The sequence below is a fragment of the Ursus maritimus genome, unplaced genomic scaffold, assembly GCF_017311325.1.
Source record: "Ursus maritimus isolate PB19 unplaced genomic scaffold, ASM1731132v1 scaffold_4, whole genome shotgun sequence".
Taxonomy (NCBI): Eukaryota; Metazoa; Chordata; class Mammalia; order Carnivora; family Ursidae; genus Ursus; species Ursus maritimus.
In genome coordinates, this window is record NW_024426552.1 from 79,559,376 (window position 1) to 79,575,843 (window position 16,468).

At 39.7% G+C, this 16,468-nt stretch overlaps 1 protein-coding gene across 2 annotated transcripts in view; it reads left to right on the forward strand.

The window, feature by feature from the left end:
• PARL (presenilin associated rhomboid like) overlaps nt 1-16,468 on the forward strand; it is a 50,634-nt gene that overhangs the window by 29,267 nt on the left and 4,899 nt on the right. The window contains exons 6-9 of one of the 2 annotated variants that reach the window (XM_008705376.2): nt 159-308; nt 2,181-2,251; nt 15,125-15,226; nt 15,357-15,454. In XM_008705376.2, coding sequence (XP_008703598.2) covers nt 159-308; nt 2,181-2,251; nt 15,125-15,226; nt 15,357-15,454 — 421 coding nt within the window. The remainder of the gene's footprint in view (nt 1-158; nt 309-2,180; nt 2,252-15,124; nt 15,227-15,356; nt 15,455-16,468) is intronic. The other variant, XM_040621520.1, reaches the window with a different exon arrangement.

Sequence of the window (16,468 nt, forward strand, 5' to 3'; positions counted from 1 at the left end):
ACCATCTTATTTAAACTTTTTAATTGGCTCTATTTTTGTTTCCTATTTTGAGTTTTTCGTAATAGTAATGAAAAAAATCGAAAAAATCTAAAACAGATGATTTTTAGATCATGGCTGTGTGTCCTATGATTACCAGACTATTTTTCTTTCTCTTGTAGAGGTCCTTTGTTCTCCAATGTTGCTGTCAACATTCAGTCATTTCTCCTTGTTTCACATGGCTGCAAATATGTATGTTTTGTGGAGCTTCTCCTCCAGCATAGTGAACATTCTGGGTCAAGAGCAGTTCATGGCAGTTTACTTATCTGCAGGTAATAAGCTTCAATCTGGGGATCTTTCCGATTATAAGCACTTCCACCTACCCGAAGAAGGAAGGAAGGGAATGAGTGTAGCCATATTCTCCACATGAAGATTGTATATAGAGAGTTGTACAAACTGTTTATAGAGGAGGATACCACAGACCAGTGGGGTTGTTATCTTTTCTGCTTCTCCTTTTGCTGGTTTCTTCTTAGATTATTTAGGTATGTTTAGTTTTGAATCAGGATAGACAGGAGTTAAGGTTTAGTGTAGAATTTAAGAATGTTATTTTTATCTCATTAGGCCTTCGTTTCTTTAGCTCAGGTCCACCATTTTATAAATAGGTGCTTCCCAGACTTCCTGGCTGTCTCAATCATCTGGATCTTTGTTAAATAACCTTAAGCTTATTTACCACGGTGTGTTCAGTTTCCAGAGAGTTTTACATCAGAACTTTGTATATAACATTGTCAAGAATGAGTTTATCTTTGCTGCAAGCATATATCTTAGTCTGGAACCACTCCAGTCGGTCCTGGAGATAACATCATTTCCTTATTTCAACTAGGAAATGGTAGTAGTGGACTCCAGGTTCCTAGATGCTACTGAACTGGCAAGAAGTCAGTTAAATTTTACCTCTCTGTCTGCAAAATACTTATTTAAAAACCACACAGCATAAAAATTCATTTCTGAAATCCATTCTTTTAATTAAAAAATCTTTATGTTTATTTTTTTAAATAATCTCTATATGCAACAGGGGGCTTGAACTCACAACCCTGAGATCAAGAGTCACATGCTCTTCCAGCTGAGCCAGCTAGGCACCCCTGAAATCCCTTCATTTAAAGACAGTATATTGGGGCACCTGGATGGCTCAGTCAGTTAAGCATCTGCCTTCAGCTTAGGTCATGATTCTGGAGTCCTGGGATTAAGCCCTGTGGTGGGGAGTCTGCCTCCCTCTCCCTCTTTGCCTCCCACCACCCAGCCCCACCCATGCTCTCTCCCCTACTCATTCTCTTTCTCCCTCACAAATAAATAAAAATCTTTAAAAAAATAAGTATAATAAAAAACAGTATATCTGGGAATCATACTGTAGTGTGAAAAAAAGCACTTGAGAACTTGAAGTCAGAAGACCGAGTTTTATTAGATCTATTTCTGCTACTTACTGTGTGATGTTGCAGAAAAGACTATACACCTCTCTGAGGATAATGATACTTTTATGATGGGGTTGTAGAAAGGATTAAATAGAAACATCTACCACAAGGCCCAGAATGGGTACCTAATCAGTTTTAATTAAATATCCATGCACTAGAACCCGAGCAACACCTTTGGCCTGTGACAGAAGTGTGTAGTTCTTTCCGCAGGCACTAGTTGTATTGTTGTAGGTGTAAACGGGTCTGTTTCAGGTGCCATTAATTCCTGCTCTCTAGGAAGTTGTTTTTAAAAATGAGCCACATTCCGCTTAGATGACACTGGAGCCAAAGGGACTTGTAAAAGATCATCTAGTCTAGATCTGCGGCAGAGTCGTTTGGCAAGCTGAGTAAAATATAGATTCCCTGGTCCCGCTCCAGAGAATCTGATTTAGCGTTTGGAGTGCAGCCCAGAGGATTCCCAGACAGTTGGTGAGTTTGGAACTAGTCTCTTTCGTGTTATAGATGAGAAAAGTGAGAACTGAGAAGTAAAGTGAATGACCCTGTGTCACTCAGTAAGTTGTGCAGTTGGCCAGACTTTTCTTATAAATACCTGAAGTGAGAGTGTTAAGTATTCATGCCTGCACCTTGTACTGACCCAGGTAGAAATCCGACGCTGTTAGTTAGTCTCTGTGGGGTGGAGATCAGAAATGGAAACCATTTTTATACTTCATTAAAATTATCAAAATGTGATTTGTTTCCCAGGTGTTATTTCCAATTTTGTCAGTTATGTGTGTAAAGTCGCTACAGGGAGATATGGACCATCACTTGGTGCAGTAAGTATTTCTAATGTAAATTTTCATAGTTTTTAACTTCATTTTGACATAATTTTAGGCTTACAGAAAAGTTGCATAATTATTACAATGACTTCTATATACCCTTTACCCTGCTGTTACATACAGAACCACAGTACAATTATCAAAGCCAGGAAATTAACATTTGAAGCAATGCTGCTAACTAATCTATCTAATTTAGAATTCGTAGGTTTGTAGAGCCTTGTAAACTTCAGGCTATAGCTTTTAACTATTGGTCATTTATATATACTTACTGGGAGGTGCCTGGGTGGCTCAGCACTTAAGTGTGTGCCTTTGGCTCAGGTCATGATCCCAGGGTCCTGGGATCAAGCCCCACATCGGGCTCCCCGCTCGGCGGGAAGCCTGCTTCTCCCTCTCCCACTCCCCTTGCTTGTGTTCCCTCTCTCGCTGTCTCTCTCTGTCAAATAAATAAATAAAATCTTAAAAAAAAATACTTCCTATTCCAAATAAATAAATAAAAATTAAAAAAATATATATATATACTTATTGGGAGAGTACAAATCAAGAAGAGTAGTCAGAACAGTGGGTGTCCAATCTCCAAAACCAGGGAGCCTGATCTAGCATTGGAAAATTGAAAATAATTACAGTTTTCATTCTGGTACTATATCCTTCTGTTTAGTCACTATTTGAGTGTCTGCTACGCAGATTAGACTAGTAGGCACTGTACTACAGCCAGTGAGCAAGATGATCACAGTTCCTGTCTTTAGGAGTTAAGTTCTGGATGCTTAAAAACAAAAACACAAAAAAACCAAAAAACGCAAATGTGTTTTCTTTTGAGTTTAATGGCAGATTTCTAGGCACATGGAAATCTTTGCATAACATTTCTCTAAAGACTACACATTCATTTTGTACATATTTAAATGCAAATCATTAAATGCATTCAAATAGGGGATTTCATATTTAAAGAAACTTCTTGAAGGTTCATTTTTAGAAAAATAATTCTTATGTAATCATCCCATAATGTGTGTGATCCTCAGATTTGTGTGTACTTAATTTCCTAATGAGACCTATATCTTATCCTATCACCTACTTGATTTCTTAAGCCCTCCTTTTTCCCTTCATGGAATGTTTTATATACAAAATTTGGATCCGATATGATTTGCGTATTTCAAATCCTATCCTTTACCTCATTCACCAACTAAGCACCTGTTATGTGAAGGCAGCGAAGACCACTGGGATGAATCAGAAATGGACTCTGACTTTAGTTGGGGAAAAAACATCACACACGTATGTGATATACACTAAACGGGCCAAGTGTTCTCTAGAGAACTTTGGGTATCCTGAGAGTAAGGAGATATTTCTCATTAACTGAGGGGATGTGGAAGGGCTTTTTAAAATTTATTTACTTTGGAAAGAGAGAGCAGGAGTGGAGGGAGGGGCAGAAGGAGAGAGAATCCTCAGGCAGATTTTGCATTGAGTGCAGAGCCCAACATGGGGCTTGATCCCACGACCCCAAGACCATGACCTGAGCTGAAATCAAGAGTTGGGTGCCCAACTAACTGAGCCCCTCAGGTGCCCCTGGGAGGGCATTGTGATGTGTCTTCAGACAAGTAGTATTCTCATTTTACAGATAAGAAACAAGTCCAGCAGCACTGGAGGAGATAATGCTAAGTGAAATAAGTCAAGCAGAGAAAGACAACTATCATATGATTTCTCTCATCTATGGAACATAAGAACTAGGATGATCAGTAGGGGAAGAAAGGGATAAAGAAAGGGGGGGGTAATCAGAAGGGGGAATGAAACATGAGAGACTATGGACTATGAGAAACAAACTGAGGACTTCAGAGGGGAGGGGGGTGGGGGAATGGGATAGACCGGTGATGGGTAGTAAGGAGGGCACGTATTGCATGGTGCACTGGGTGTTATACACAACTAATGAATCATCGAGCCTTACATCGGAAACCGGGGATGTACTGTATGGTGACTAACATAATATAATAAAAAATCATTAAAAAAAAAAAAAAAAAAAAGAAGTCCAGGATGAAAAGAGTGTGGCGCATGCTATTTGGAATTAGATTAGGTTTGAATTCCAGCTCTGTCACTTACCTGTGATTTCTAGAACATATTACCGAACCTCTCTGAACTTCAGTTTCTCTGTATAAAATGGGGATAACACCTCTCTTTCAGGTCTGCAGTGCAAGTGTCTTTAGAATGCGTAGCGTAATAAGGAGCATATACTAAGAAATGTGGTAGTGGGAGTTCCTGTTCAGTCATCAAAATTCCGTAGAGCCATGTCAGGATAAAATTATTGTCCCCAATAATTAAAACAAAATCACCAGAAATAATGGCATTTTTAGTGAGAAAGCTGGAAAAAAAAATACTATTGACAAAGTTGTGTTAGAAAATATGAAGTATTAGTCTTACTGGCTTCATCATAATCCTTTGATAAAGGATGAAAGGGACTATTAAAGAATATTTGTCAATTAACATGTTGGCACTAGGGAGCAAGAATACTGACTGGATTTTGGTAAGGGTTTTGTTTAGTTAGAGCTCTGTGTGTTCTGAATCTCACTTAAAAATTGTTTTTTAGTAATTATTGGTAGGAAGCTTTTCTTTAGCCTGCTTTTCAAAAGTTTATTGTCTGTGAAATGCGACCCTTAATCTTGAGATGGCAAAGATCAATAAAATATTTGTTATAGGAAACAGCATTTGTTAAAATGTTAGAGAACTTTTTTCACTTCATGCTGTAATTTATCATAGGCCAATGTGCTCACTAACATTATGATAACTTGCTGTAACTTCATTGATTTAAGTATCACCGATTTAATCTGTATGTAAAGCGAATTCTCTGCTAAATTAGGAAAGTATCTTTAGGCTCTTCCTACAGGGTTGCAAGTAAAATAAAATGGTCACTAGAACAGATTTCATTTGGAATTCCATTTTGATTTATCTGTAGTGTTTGGAGTGTATTCTTTGTATAACTTTCTTCGTGGTTGCTCTAGTTATGACAATATATATATGCACCACTTACCACAGTCTGCTGGTGGTGGTTGAGTGAGGTGAACCTTGCCTCCATTTTCATCCCTGTTATCTTCCTCAAATTACAATTGTTTTAAGTATTTCCTCCGTATACATTTAGAATATTGGCCACTGTTGTTATTATATGTGCTTCAACCACTAAGCATCATTTAGAAAATTCCAAGGAGGAGGAAACTATTGTATTTATGCATAATTTTTATTTTTCCATTGTTCTGTTCCCTGATGTTTCAAGATTTCTTCCATCTATCATTTTCCTTTTATTGAAGGAATTTTCTTTAGTCATTCTTTTAGGTAGGTCTGCTAATGATAAATTCTCTTAGGTTTTCTGCCCCTTCATTTCTGAAGGATATTTTCACTGGATAAAAAATCCTTGGCTCACATTTCTTTTGGCACATGAAAAATGTTGTGCCCCTTCGTTTTGGCCTCCATAGTCTCTGAAGAGAAATCCTTTGTTGTTCAAATAGCTTTTTGCCTATATAAGGTGTTGCTGCTCTCTTTGAAGATTTTTTTGTCTTTAGTTTTCAGAAGTTTGACCTGTCTCCTCATGGATATCTTTGTGTTGATCTTGTTTGGGGTTTGCTTAGCTGCTTGAATCTAAAGTTTGTCTTTTGGGAAATTTTCAGCCATTACTACTTTAAATAAAGCCTCACCCTTTCTCCCTCCTCTGGAACTCTGATGACATGATGTTAGATTACTTATAATCTCATGGGTCCCTGAAATTTGGTTAATTTTTTTCAGTCTTGTCTTTCTGTTGTCCAGACTGGGTCATTGCTATTCTGTTTCAAGGTCATTGTTTTCTTTTTCCTTTCCATTCTGCCTCAGCCCATTTATTGAGTGTTTTTATCTAGGATACTATATTTTTCAGTTCTAAAGTTTACATTGTTCATGGTGTCTTCCGTTTCTTTGAGCTTTTCTATTTCTGTGCTATTTTTCACATGTTTGTAATTGCTCATTAAAGTATTTTTATAATTGCTGTTTTAAAATGCTCGTCAGACAGGGTGCCCAGGTGGCTCAGTCAGTTGGGTGTCTGAGTCTTGGTTTTGGCTCAGGTCATGATCTCATGCGCCATGGGATCAAGCCCTGGGTAGGCTCTGCGCTCAGTGGGGCGCCTGCTTGAGATCCTCTCCCTTTGCCCCTCCCCCCTGCTTGCACGTTTGCACTCTCTCTCAAATAAATAAAATCTTAAGAAAAATAAAATGTCAGACAGTTTTAATATCTGTGTCATCTTGTTGGGGTCTATTGTTTTTTCTCATTCAGGTTGAGATTTTTCTGGTTCTTGGTATGGTGAATGATTTTTAAATGAAACCTGAACATTTTGGATATTATGAGACTTTGAATCTAATTCTACTGTTTATGAGGCTGCCTCCTAACTCTGAGGAGGGGAAGGGGTGTGTTGACCATTAGTGTCTGGTAAGGTGGAAGTCCAGGTTTCCTACTCCTTTGACACCTAGGGCACCAGGGCTCTTGTTACTAAAGGGCAGGACTGGGAGTTCGGGAGCTCAGTCTCCTTTGTAGACCTCTCCTGGCTAGGAGGACCAAGGTGCCTTGTTACTGCTGCCCACATGACCTCCACTGACACTACCCTGTCAACAGTACTGGGATGCTGGGTTGCAGTCTGCAAGGGTAGAAGTCTAGGCCCTCCACTCAGCCTTTGTTGATGGGGATTGGGCCACAGCTTGTTCTTCTGTTTGGCTGGAGTAGAGTGGCTATCATCTAAAAGTTGATCGTCTTGCTAGGCTACGCTTTCTTGGTCCTTTGGCTACAGAGAGCATTTTAGGGTGTGGGGATGGACCCATTTTATCTGAGTTCTCTGGTGTTTCCAGGTGATGAGCTTCTCCAGAGCCAAGTCTGAGTTATATGAAGCCAAAGGAAAACCCAGGGGACTCACCATTGTGTCATTCCTTAGATCCCAGGATTCCTTGCTGGTCAGCTTTCCTCTTTCAGCCTTTCGGAGTCTTCTTATGTTTGTTTTACATGTAATGCCAGGGTTGTTATCTGTACTTACTAGCTTGTGGAAACACGAAGCCCCTTAGAGCAAATTCATTTAAAATTCATCGTGCAAAAAAATCACACATGTGAACAATGATATGATTTGAAGATTATATAAAGAACTGTTTATGAAAATTTACTTATGAAACAAAATTATATGCACATATTAATTGCAAGTACATAACCAGTGTACATAAATTGTGGAGAATAAAAGATCTTCATCTCTAACCATGGAGGCAGATGGCTGGAGTTGAATTGGGTTTACGACTCCCTGGAGTTGTATCTAAGATATATATGAATGTGAAGTTTTTCTGAGGAGAAAGGGTCCATTTTCATTATATTCTTAAAAGCCCCTGTGCCTGGGGTAGGCCTAGACATTTGTCAAAAAAGCAAGTTGAGATTTAGACACATAAATGTTTACGTTTGTGTAGGTAAAGGACACTTTGAGAAAATTCTAGAAGGACAGTGGAGTTGCCCTCTATCTTTAAAATAATTTATAATAAGTACAATGAGATATAGTCACAGAAAAACTGGCTTTATGTAGAAATGCACAGTAATGAGAATTTTCTTTCATTTTAAAATATCTGTAATGAGCACTTTAGATGGAGAACGTAATCATCTGTGGAGAAGTAATCTAGAGCCACCTAACAAAATTCTTATGTTCTTTTGTATCAGGTAATCAAATTCTGTTGGCTTCATTTGGAGGAAAGTATGATTTTATTGTTTTTTGTCCTCTCAGAAAATAAGGTTTCAACTTGATTTTGGGTTTTGTTGAGTTGACTTTTTTAGGTTTGTTTAAAAGTAAACCTGGGATACTAGAGTTGCTCATATGCTATAAAGCCTGGAAGGTGATGAGCCACTGTTCACTCTAACTTTCCAATTCTTAGTGACATTGACATCTACTCTGCATAATACAGTATGTGCTGATAGATTTTGGGGGCAGATTTTGAAGTTCCAGGCAGAACAGATCTTTTCGAATAAATATAAATATGTCCATATAACATGTTGCACCATGACCGAGCAAGTTTTATGGGAAGATATGTCATCAGTCTTGTGAGGTGGTTCTGATATCCTTGAAATTTGCTATGACCCATTTAGGACCTGGAATAGGGAACCAGGGAAAAGTGAACAAATGATGGAGGTCGTGTGTGCATATGTGTGTTTCCACACAACCAGTGATCTCCCTGTTAAGGGAAGTCAGGGTTTTAGAAGAACCTTGTGTGTTAGTCAGACTTACACAGAAGCCAGTTTGGTCAGTATACAAGAGCAGACAATTGATCTTAAATATAGAAGCCAGAATTCTGGCTCCTGACCTCCACTGTGTAATTGCAAGCTCCACCAACACTCACCTGTACCTTTATTTTTTAATTTATTATTTATTTATTTATTAAGATTTTATTTATTTATTTGACAGAGAGAGACAGCCAGCGAGAGAGGGAACACAAGCAGGGGGAGTGGGAGAGGAAGAAGCAGGCTCCCAGCAGAGGAGCCTGATGCGGGACTCGATCCCAGGACTCTGGGATCACGCCCTGAGCCGAAGGCTGATGCTTAACGACTGAGCCACCCAGGCGCCCCTCACCTGTGCCTTTAATAGGCGGTTGAGGTTATTGTTTCCTTGTTGTTCTTTGCACTTTTTCAGCCTAAGCACTGGAGACTTTTTTGTCCACTTAACCTTCACTCAGGTCTTTGGTTCTCCTTCCAGGGGTTATTTGCACTGTCCTTCCATCCTGCAGTTACCCCAACCCAACCCATTTCTGGGACTGCAGCTTGAGCTAGTTTTCCTGTCAATTATAGGAGCACCTTTTATAAAAAATCACTGTTGTCTTTTTTAAAATATCCTATTTAGAAATAATTAAATCTTACAGAAAAGTTACAGTACAAAGGACTTCTAAGTCTTTTAAAAAAGAAAGAAAAGTAACGGGTTTAATGAGGTATAATTGACATATAAAAACCTGGACATATAAAGTATATATATTGGTAAGGTCAGCCATGTGGACACCCATGGAAGCATTGCCAGAATCAAGATAATGAACATACTCATCATCCCTGAGTTTCCCAGTGCTCCTCTCTAGCCCTTCCTTTCTGCTTCTCTCCCCATTCCTGGCACTTTCTCTACTTTCTGTCATGAGTTTCATTTGTACTTACTTTCTACTGTTTAATATTAATGGAATCATCCAGCATATACTCCTTTTTGTTGTTCTTGCTTCCATTACTCTGTAGTTACTTTGAAATTCACCCATGAAGTTGTGTGTATCAGTTTACTCCTTTGAATGGGTGACTAATGTTCCATTGTCTGAATATGCCGGAATATGTATATCCATTCACGTGATGGACATTTGGGTTGTTTCTAGTTCTAGCTCTTGCAGAGAAGCTGCTGTGAATATTAGTGTATATTCTTTGTATGGATGTGTGCTTTCATTTCTCTTGGGCTAATATCTGGAAGTGGAATGGCCAGATCATATGGTAAGTAAGTATTTAACTTTTAAGGACCTTCCAGATAGTCCTCCAGAGTGGTTATAATATTTTACTTTCTCACCAGCAGCGTGTGAGATTTTCAGTTTCTTCACATCCTCACCAACACTTGGTATATGGTCAGTCTTTTTAATTTGTAATAAGTATACAGTGATACCTATGTGGTTTTAATTTTTATTTCTTTAATGATTAATGATGTTGATCAACTTTTCATGTGCTTGTTTGCTATCCATATATCTTCTCTGAAGTGTTCAAATGTTTTGCCCAACTAAATTGCTTTCCTTTATATGTTCTGGATTCTGGATACAAGTCCTTTACCAGATTTCTGATATGCCAGTATTCTCTTTTAGCCTATATCTTGCCTTTTCTTAAGAGTGTCATTTGAAGAGTATAAGTTTTTAGTTTATATGTAGTCTGATTTACTAATTTGTTTTTTCTTAAGGATCATGCTTTTTGGTCTCATAATTATGAAATATTTGCCTAACTTATGGTCACAAGGAGTTTTCTCCTGTCTTTTCTTTAAAGGTTTTTATCTTACGTTTTACATTTAAGTCTGTGTTTCACTTTGAAAGAACTGCAAAAGGCTCTTGAACCACAGTCACCAGTTTTTAACACAGACAACAGTTTTTAGCGTTTTGCCACATTTCACTTACCATTTTCTCTCTATATACATACTATTGTTTCTGAACTACTTGCAAGTAAGTTGCATATATCATGCCCTTTTACCCATGAATACTTCAGTGTATATTTCTAAGATTATGAATATTCTTGTATCTTTCCACAGTTCAGTTATCAAATTCAGGAAATTAATATTGATATAATACTTTAACTTCATTTATAGAACATATTCCAGTTTTGTAAGTTGTCCCAATAATGTCTTTTGTAGCTATTTTCCCCACTCTAAGATCATGTATTGCATTTAGTGGTTATGTCTCTCTGGTCTCCTAAAAGCTGGAACATTTCCTTCTGCAGCTTTTTTTTTTTTTTAATTGAGGTATAGTTGACATATTAGTTTCAGTGTATAACAATGATTTGATATTTATATATATTGCAAAATGATCACCATAGTAAGTCTGGTTAACATAGTTGAGTAAGTCTGTTACCATTTATAGTTACACATTTTTTTCCTTGTGATAACTTTCAAGAGCTGTTCTGTCAGCAACTTTCAAATATGCAACACAGTAGTATTAACTGTGGTTGCCATGCTGTTCATGACATCCCCGTGACTTATCTATTTTATAATTGGAAGTTTGTACCTTTTGACCCTCTTCACCCATTTTGGCCCTCTCCACCCCCAACTCTGGCAGCCACCAGTCTGTTCTCTCCATATATCCTGGGCTGGCTTTTTGTTTTAAGATTCCATACGTAAGTGAAATCATACAGTATTTGCCTTTCTCTGGCTTATTCCACTTATTTCTCCTAATGCCCTCAAGGTCAGTCCATGTTGTCACAAATGGCAAGATTTCCTTCTTTTATTTGTTTAAGATTTTACTTAATATGTTAGAGAGAGTGTGCAGGGAAGGGGCAGAGCAGAGGGAGAGTGAGAGAATCCCATGTAGATTCCATGCTGAGCCCAGAGCCCAGCATGGGGCTCAATCTCACAACCCTGAGATGATGACCCAAGCCAAAATCATGAGTCAGATGCCCAACTAATCGAGCCACCCAGGTGCCCCAAGATTTCCTCCTTTTTAATGGTGGAATAATATTTGTGTGTGTGTACACCATGTTTTCTTTATCTGCTCATCCATCGATGGACACTTAGGTTGTTTCCCTACTTAGCTATTGTAAATAACTCTAGTATGAACATGAGGGTGCATATACCTTTTTGAGTTAGTGTCTTTGGATAAATACCCAGAAGTGGAATAATTCTGTTTTTAATTTTTTTAAACATTTTTTTAAAGATTTAATTTATTGAGAGAGTGCACGGGCGAGGGGAGGAGCAAAGGGAGAGGGAGAGAGAGAGCATCTTAAGCAGAGTCTGTTAAGCACGGAGCCTGACACGGGGCTTGGTCTCCCAACCCAGAGATCATGACCTAAGCAGAAATTAAGAGTCGGATTCCCAGCGGACTGAGCCACCCAGGTGCTCGTCTGTCTTTAATTTTTTTGGGAACCCCCATGCTGTTTTCCATAGTGGCAGCACCAATTTACAGTCCCACCCACAGTGCATGAGGGCTCCTTTTTCTCCACATCCCTGCCAACACTTGTTATTTTCTTTTTGATAATAGCCATTCTAACAGGTGTGAGGTGATAATCTCATTGAGGTTTTGATTTGCATTTCTCTGATGATTAGTGATGTTGAGCACCTTTTTCATGTGTCTGCTGGCCATCTGAATGTCTTCCTTGGAAAGATGTCTGCAGATTTTCTGCCCATTTTAAATTGGATCGTGTTTTTTTGCTGTTGAGTTATGTGAGTTCTTTATATGTTTCAGAAATTAATCCCTTACCAGATATAATTTGCAAATATTTTCTCCCATTTGGAAGGTTGCCTTTTCATTTTGTTGATGGTTTCCTTTGCTGTGCAGAAGCTTTTGGGTTTGATGTAGTCCTACTTGTTGCTTTAGGTCAGCCTTTTTTTTTTTCTTCCCCACGTCATTAGCAGTTTTGAACAATACAGGTCAGTTATTTAATAGAATGTCCACCAGTTGGGTTTGTCTGTTTCCTCATGATGAGATGCTGATCGTGTGTTTTGGTTGGAATGCTACACGAGTGGTGTTACGTCCTCAGGTAGCACAGCTGGAGGCACAGAACGCCCGTTCGCCCCTTACAGTCCATCCGTTGACTGGTTGTTATCCTGCTGGTTCTCTACTGTAAAGTTACTGGTTTCCTTTACCTTTGAAAGCCAGTGTGTAATTTGTGAGAAGATGCCTTGGGATTTATGCAGGTATCGGGAGCTCTTGTTTGTCAGCCTCCTCACGCCCCTGAAATAGCGTCCAGTGCTTACTCTGGCTGGAATCCGTTTTTGCAGTGATGGTGTTACGAGGGTAAAGGTGTACATCTCATTAGCTTTCCCTAGTGTTGACATCGTCTATAACCATAACTTACCAAACTAAAAAATTAACATTGGTAGAGCATTGTTAAACTGCAGACTATATTTGGATTTGAATTTTCCACGATGTTTTTTTTTGTTGTTGTTCCAGGATACTGCATTGCATATAATTATCATGTCTTTTTAGTATCCTCCAGGCTGTGATGGTTTCTCGGTTTTTCCTTGTCTTTCATGACCTTGATACTTTTGAAGAATAGTGGGAATATGTTTTATAGAATGTCCCTCATGGAACATGGAAGTTTATTATTATTATTTTTATATATACATACTATATATATATAATTTTTTTAAAAAAGATTTTTAAGAAATCTCTACACCCATTGTGGGGCTTGAACTCAACCCTAAGATTGAATCACCTGCTGTACCAGCTGAGCCAGCAAGATGTCCCGGAGTTTTATTATTTTTATTTTAATTTTTTAAATTTTTATTATTATTATATTTTAAAGATTTTATTTATTAATTTGACAGAGAGAGACACAGCCAGCGAGAGAGGGAACACAGGCAGGAGGAGTGGGAGAGGAAGAAGCAGGCTCCCAGCAGAGGACCCTGATGTGGGGCTCGATCCCAGGACCCTGGGATCATGCCCCAGGCCAAAGGCAGACGCTTAACAACTGCGCCACCAGGCTCAGTTATTATTTTTAATAAGGCTTATTATTTTTAATAAGCGACTGGAACTGAGAATTTTGGCAGAAGACGAATGAAGTTAAAGTGCTGGCCTCCCTTTGCTCTCCCCTGGTCTGAAGCTGCACTGAGCTTCTTTGCATTTTTCCCCCCTCACTATACTCTCTGATCTCCAGGCTGGTTTTCTGCCTGGAACACTCTTCTCATCTCCTCCCCTTTTAAAGATTGGCCAATGCCTGGTGACCCTTCCATGCAAAACTTGATGTCACTTACGACCCCTTCCATGTGCTCTCCCTTCCATGTGCTGCCATAGTATGCCCCGCTTCCCCATCATAGCTGATCATGTTTTGTCGTTTTTACTTCTGCCCCTCTGTAAGCTCCGATAAGGAAGGGACTGCTGGTTTGGTTTCCCTCCGTACCCCCACCATCTAGCATAGTGCCTGATATGAAGTAGGCCTCGAGTATTTGGATGAATGATTATTGTGAGATTTAACGTGAACTAGGAATTATGACCTAATTTCTCAAGTATTCTACCATTTAGAGGAAGTGGGAACATGTCTAACATTAAGAGTTTAAATTAGCATTTATCCAGAAGATATTTCATAGCCATTATACATTTAAATTATGAAGGTTATGTAGCAACCTGGAGAAACACACGATTAAAAAAATACAGCTATTATAATTTCAACTACAACAAGAACTTCAACTTATAACAAGAAATGGTTGACTTATTGATCATAAGGTTGTGACATTTAGGGTTTTGTTTTTTGGTGGTGTTTTTGTTTGTTTGTTTTTTAAAGTAAGCTCTAGGCCCAACGTGGGTCTTGAACTCATGACCCTGAGATGAAGAGTTGCATGCTTTACTGACTGAGCCAGCCAGGCACCCTGACATTTAGATTTTTATTCTCTAATATGAGGGTTTTGGGAGAAGTGCTTCTCAGGCAGGCAAATGCATGTGTGTCCCTGGGAGGATGCTGTGATGGGTGGCTCAGGCAGAGCCATGGGACAGACATGGCATGCTTTCCTGGAGCAGAACATCTCTTCAAAGGTTTTAAAGAAAATGTTTAGTTTTATTATGAAGTAGGGTGCAAATTACATGTGATTTTTTGTTTGTTTGTTTGAGATAAAAACATTATACATGGAAGAAATCCACGCATGTGGGTTTCTTTGGGCAAATTCATGTCACACTCTGGGTGAAGTGGCTTTGTGGAAATTTGCAAATTTCATTTTAGTCATGAAATGAAATTGCTGAAGTTCATTAAGCACTCACATGCTGGTTATTAGACATCTCGTTCTTTCCAGGCGGTTACCGTGCAGTGGACTTGCAGCCCCTTTGTCTGATATTTTCTTTTCTTTTCTTTTTTTTTTTTTTTAAGATTTTATTTATTTATTGGACAGAGAGAGACAGCCAGCGAGAGAGGGAACACAAGCAGGGGGAGTGGGAGAGGAAGAAGCAGGCTCCTAGTGGAGAAGCCTGATGTGGGGCTCGATCCCAGAATGCTGGGATCACGCCCTGAGCCGAAGGCAGACGCTTAACGACTGCGCCACCCAGGCGCCCCTGTCTGATATTTTTCTCTGTTAATAACGAAAAGCTTTTAAGCTTTGTGCTCACCCTAGAAATGTGTGGCTTATCAATTTTGTGGACAAAGTATTGCTACTTTAGATATTGTCGTCACTAAAAAGTTGCACATTGAGAATTTCACATGTTCACATGTGTTCACTTGCAGTCAGGTGCAATCATGACCGTCCTTGCTGCTGTCTGCACAAAGATTCCAGAAGGGAGGCTCGCCATTATCTTCCTTCCAATGTTCACATTCACGGCAGGGAATGTGAGTATTTTTATGAAGGGAAGTGCTGGGACAGTGGTGATATTTTTACATTGAATTCTTGCCCTTAAATTAGAAATGTCAATGCTGGAGGAATCAAAGTTGTACCAGTTCTATTCTCTTTTGCTCTCAGGCCCTAAAAGCCATTATTGCCATGGATACAGCAGGAATGATCCTGGGATGGAAATTTTTTGATCATGCAGCACATCTTGGGGGAGCTCTCTTTGGAATGTAAGTTTGAGTATAACTGATTGCTACACTGCCTTCTTGGGTCCTCTCCCCCCGCCCACCTTAGGAAGGCAGAGCAAGGCAGTTAACTCTGAGATGGAAGCAGGGTCAGATGGGGGTGAGAGGGTGAGAAAACTTGCACATGGTTTCCTTTGGCCTTGCCCAGTTTCACCGTGTGAGGTGGAAGGGGAAGAGCAGCAGTCCTGTCCCAGCCTCAGTCATTTGTAGAGACACTGCGCCTTTACCCTACCCTTGACCTCTGCTCACCCCGGCTCGGGAGCTCTCAGGATTCCTAGCCCCTCTTGGGATACTGTCCCCCATCCCAAGTGTGCGCTGTCCTCTCCTTTCCCTACTCTCAGGCTTCCCCTCTCCTACCACCACTCACCGCTCTGTCACCAGTGCTGGGCAAACACAGAGTGGACACTCTGCCGGTGACAGGTGTCCAGGTGTGTGCTATCTGAACGAGTAGAGGCTGGGGATCCTAAACCAGCATTGACCACTTACTGGGCATCTGTTATGTGGTGGGCTCTGAGCTGGTGGTTTCCATTCTCTTATTACTTTCATTTTCCTGATGGAAACAGGTTCAAAAGTGATCTTCCCCAGGTCAGACAGGAGCAGAGCAAAGGTTTAAACCCAGATCCAAAGTCCTTCCCACCTCCGTCACCCCGTATTGAATACAGTAGCGTAGTGTACACGAGGTCTTCCATTGTGTGTCACACAATGGAATTTTGCCTGAGATGCGGTAGCGCTGGAGCGCCTCTGTCCCGGCACTTCCTCAGGACTCTGGAGCCCATCTGCCCGTGAGCGCCCCTTCGGCAGAGTCATTGTCTGTCTGGTGTACTGGATCCCCTGAGGGACTCTTGTCCTTCATAAATGTTGCTTTTTGTGGCACTTACTTGGATTTTACTTTGTTTCATGACAATGGAAAACTGAAGTTTTTCAATTAAAAAAAAGAAGAAAAATCTATTCTAAGTGGAGCAGTTTTGCCCAGTAGGCGGTGGAACTAAATGCCATTGT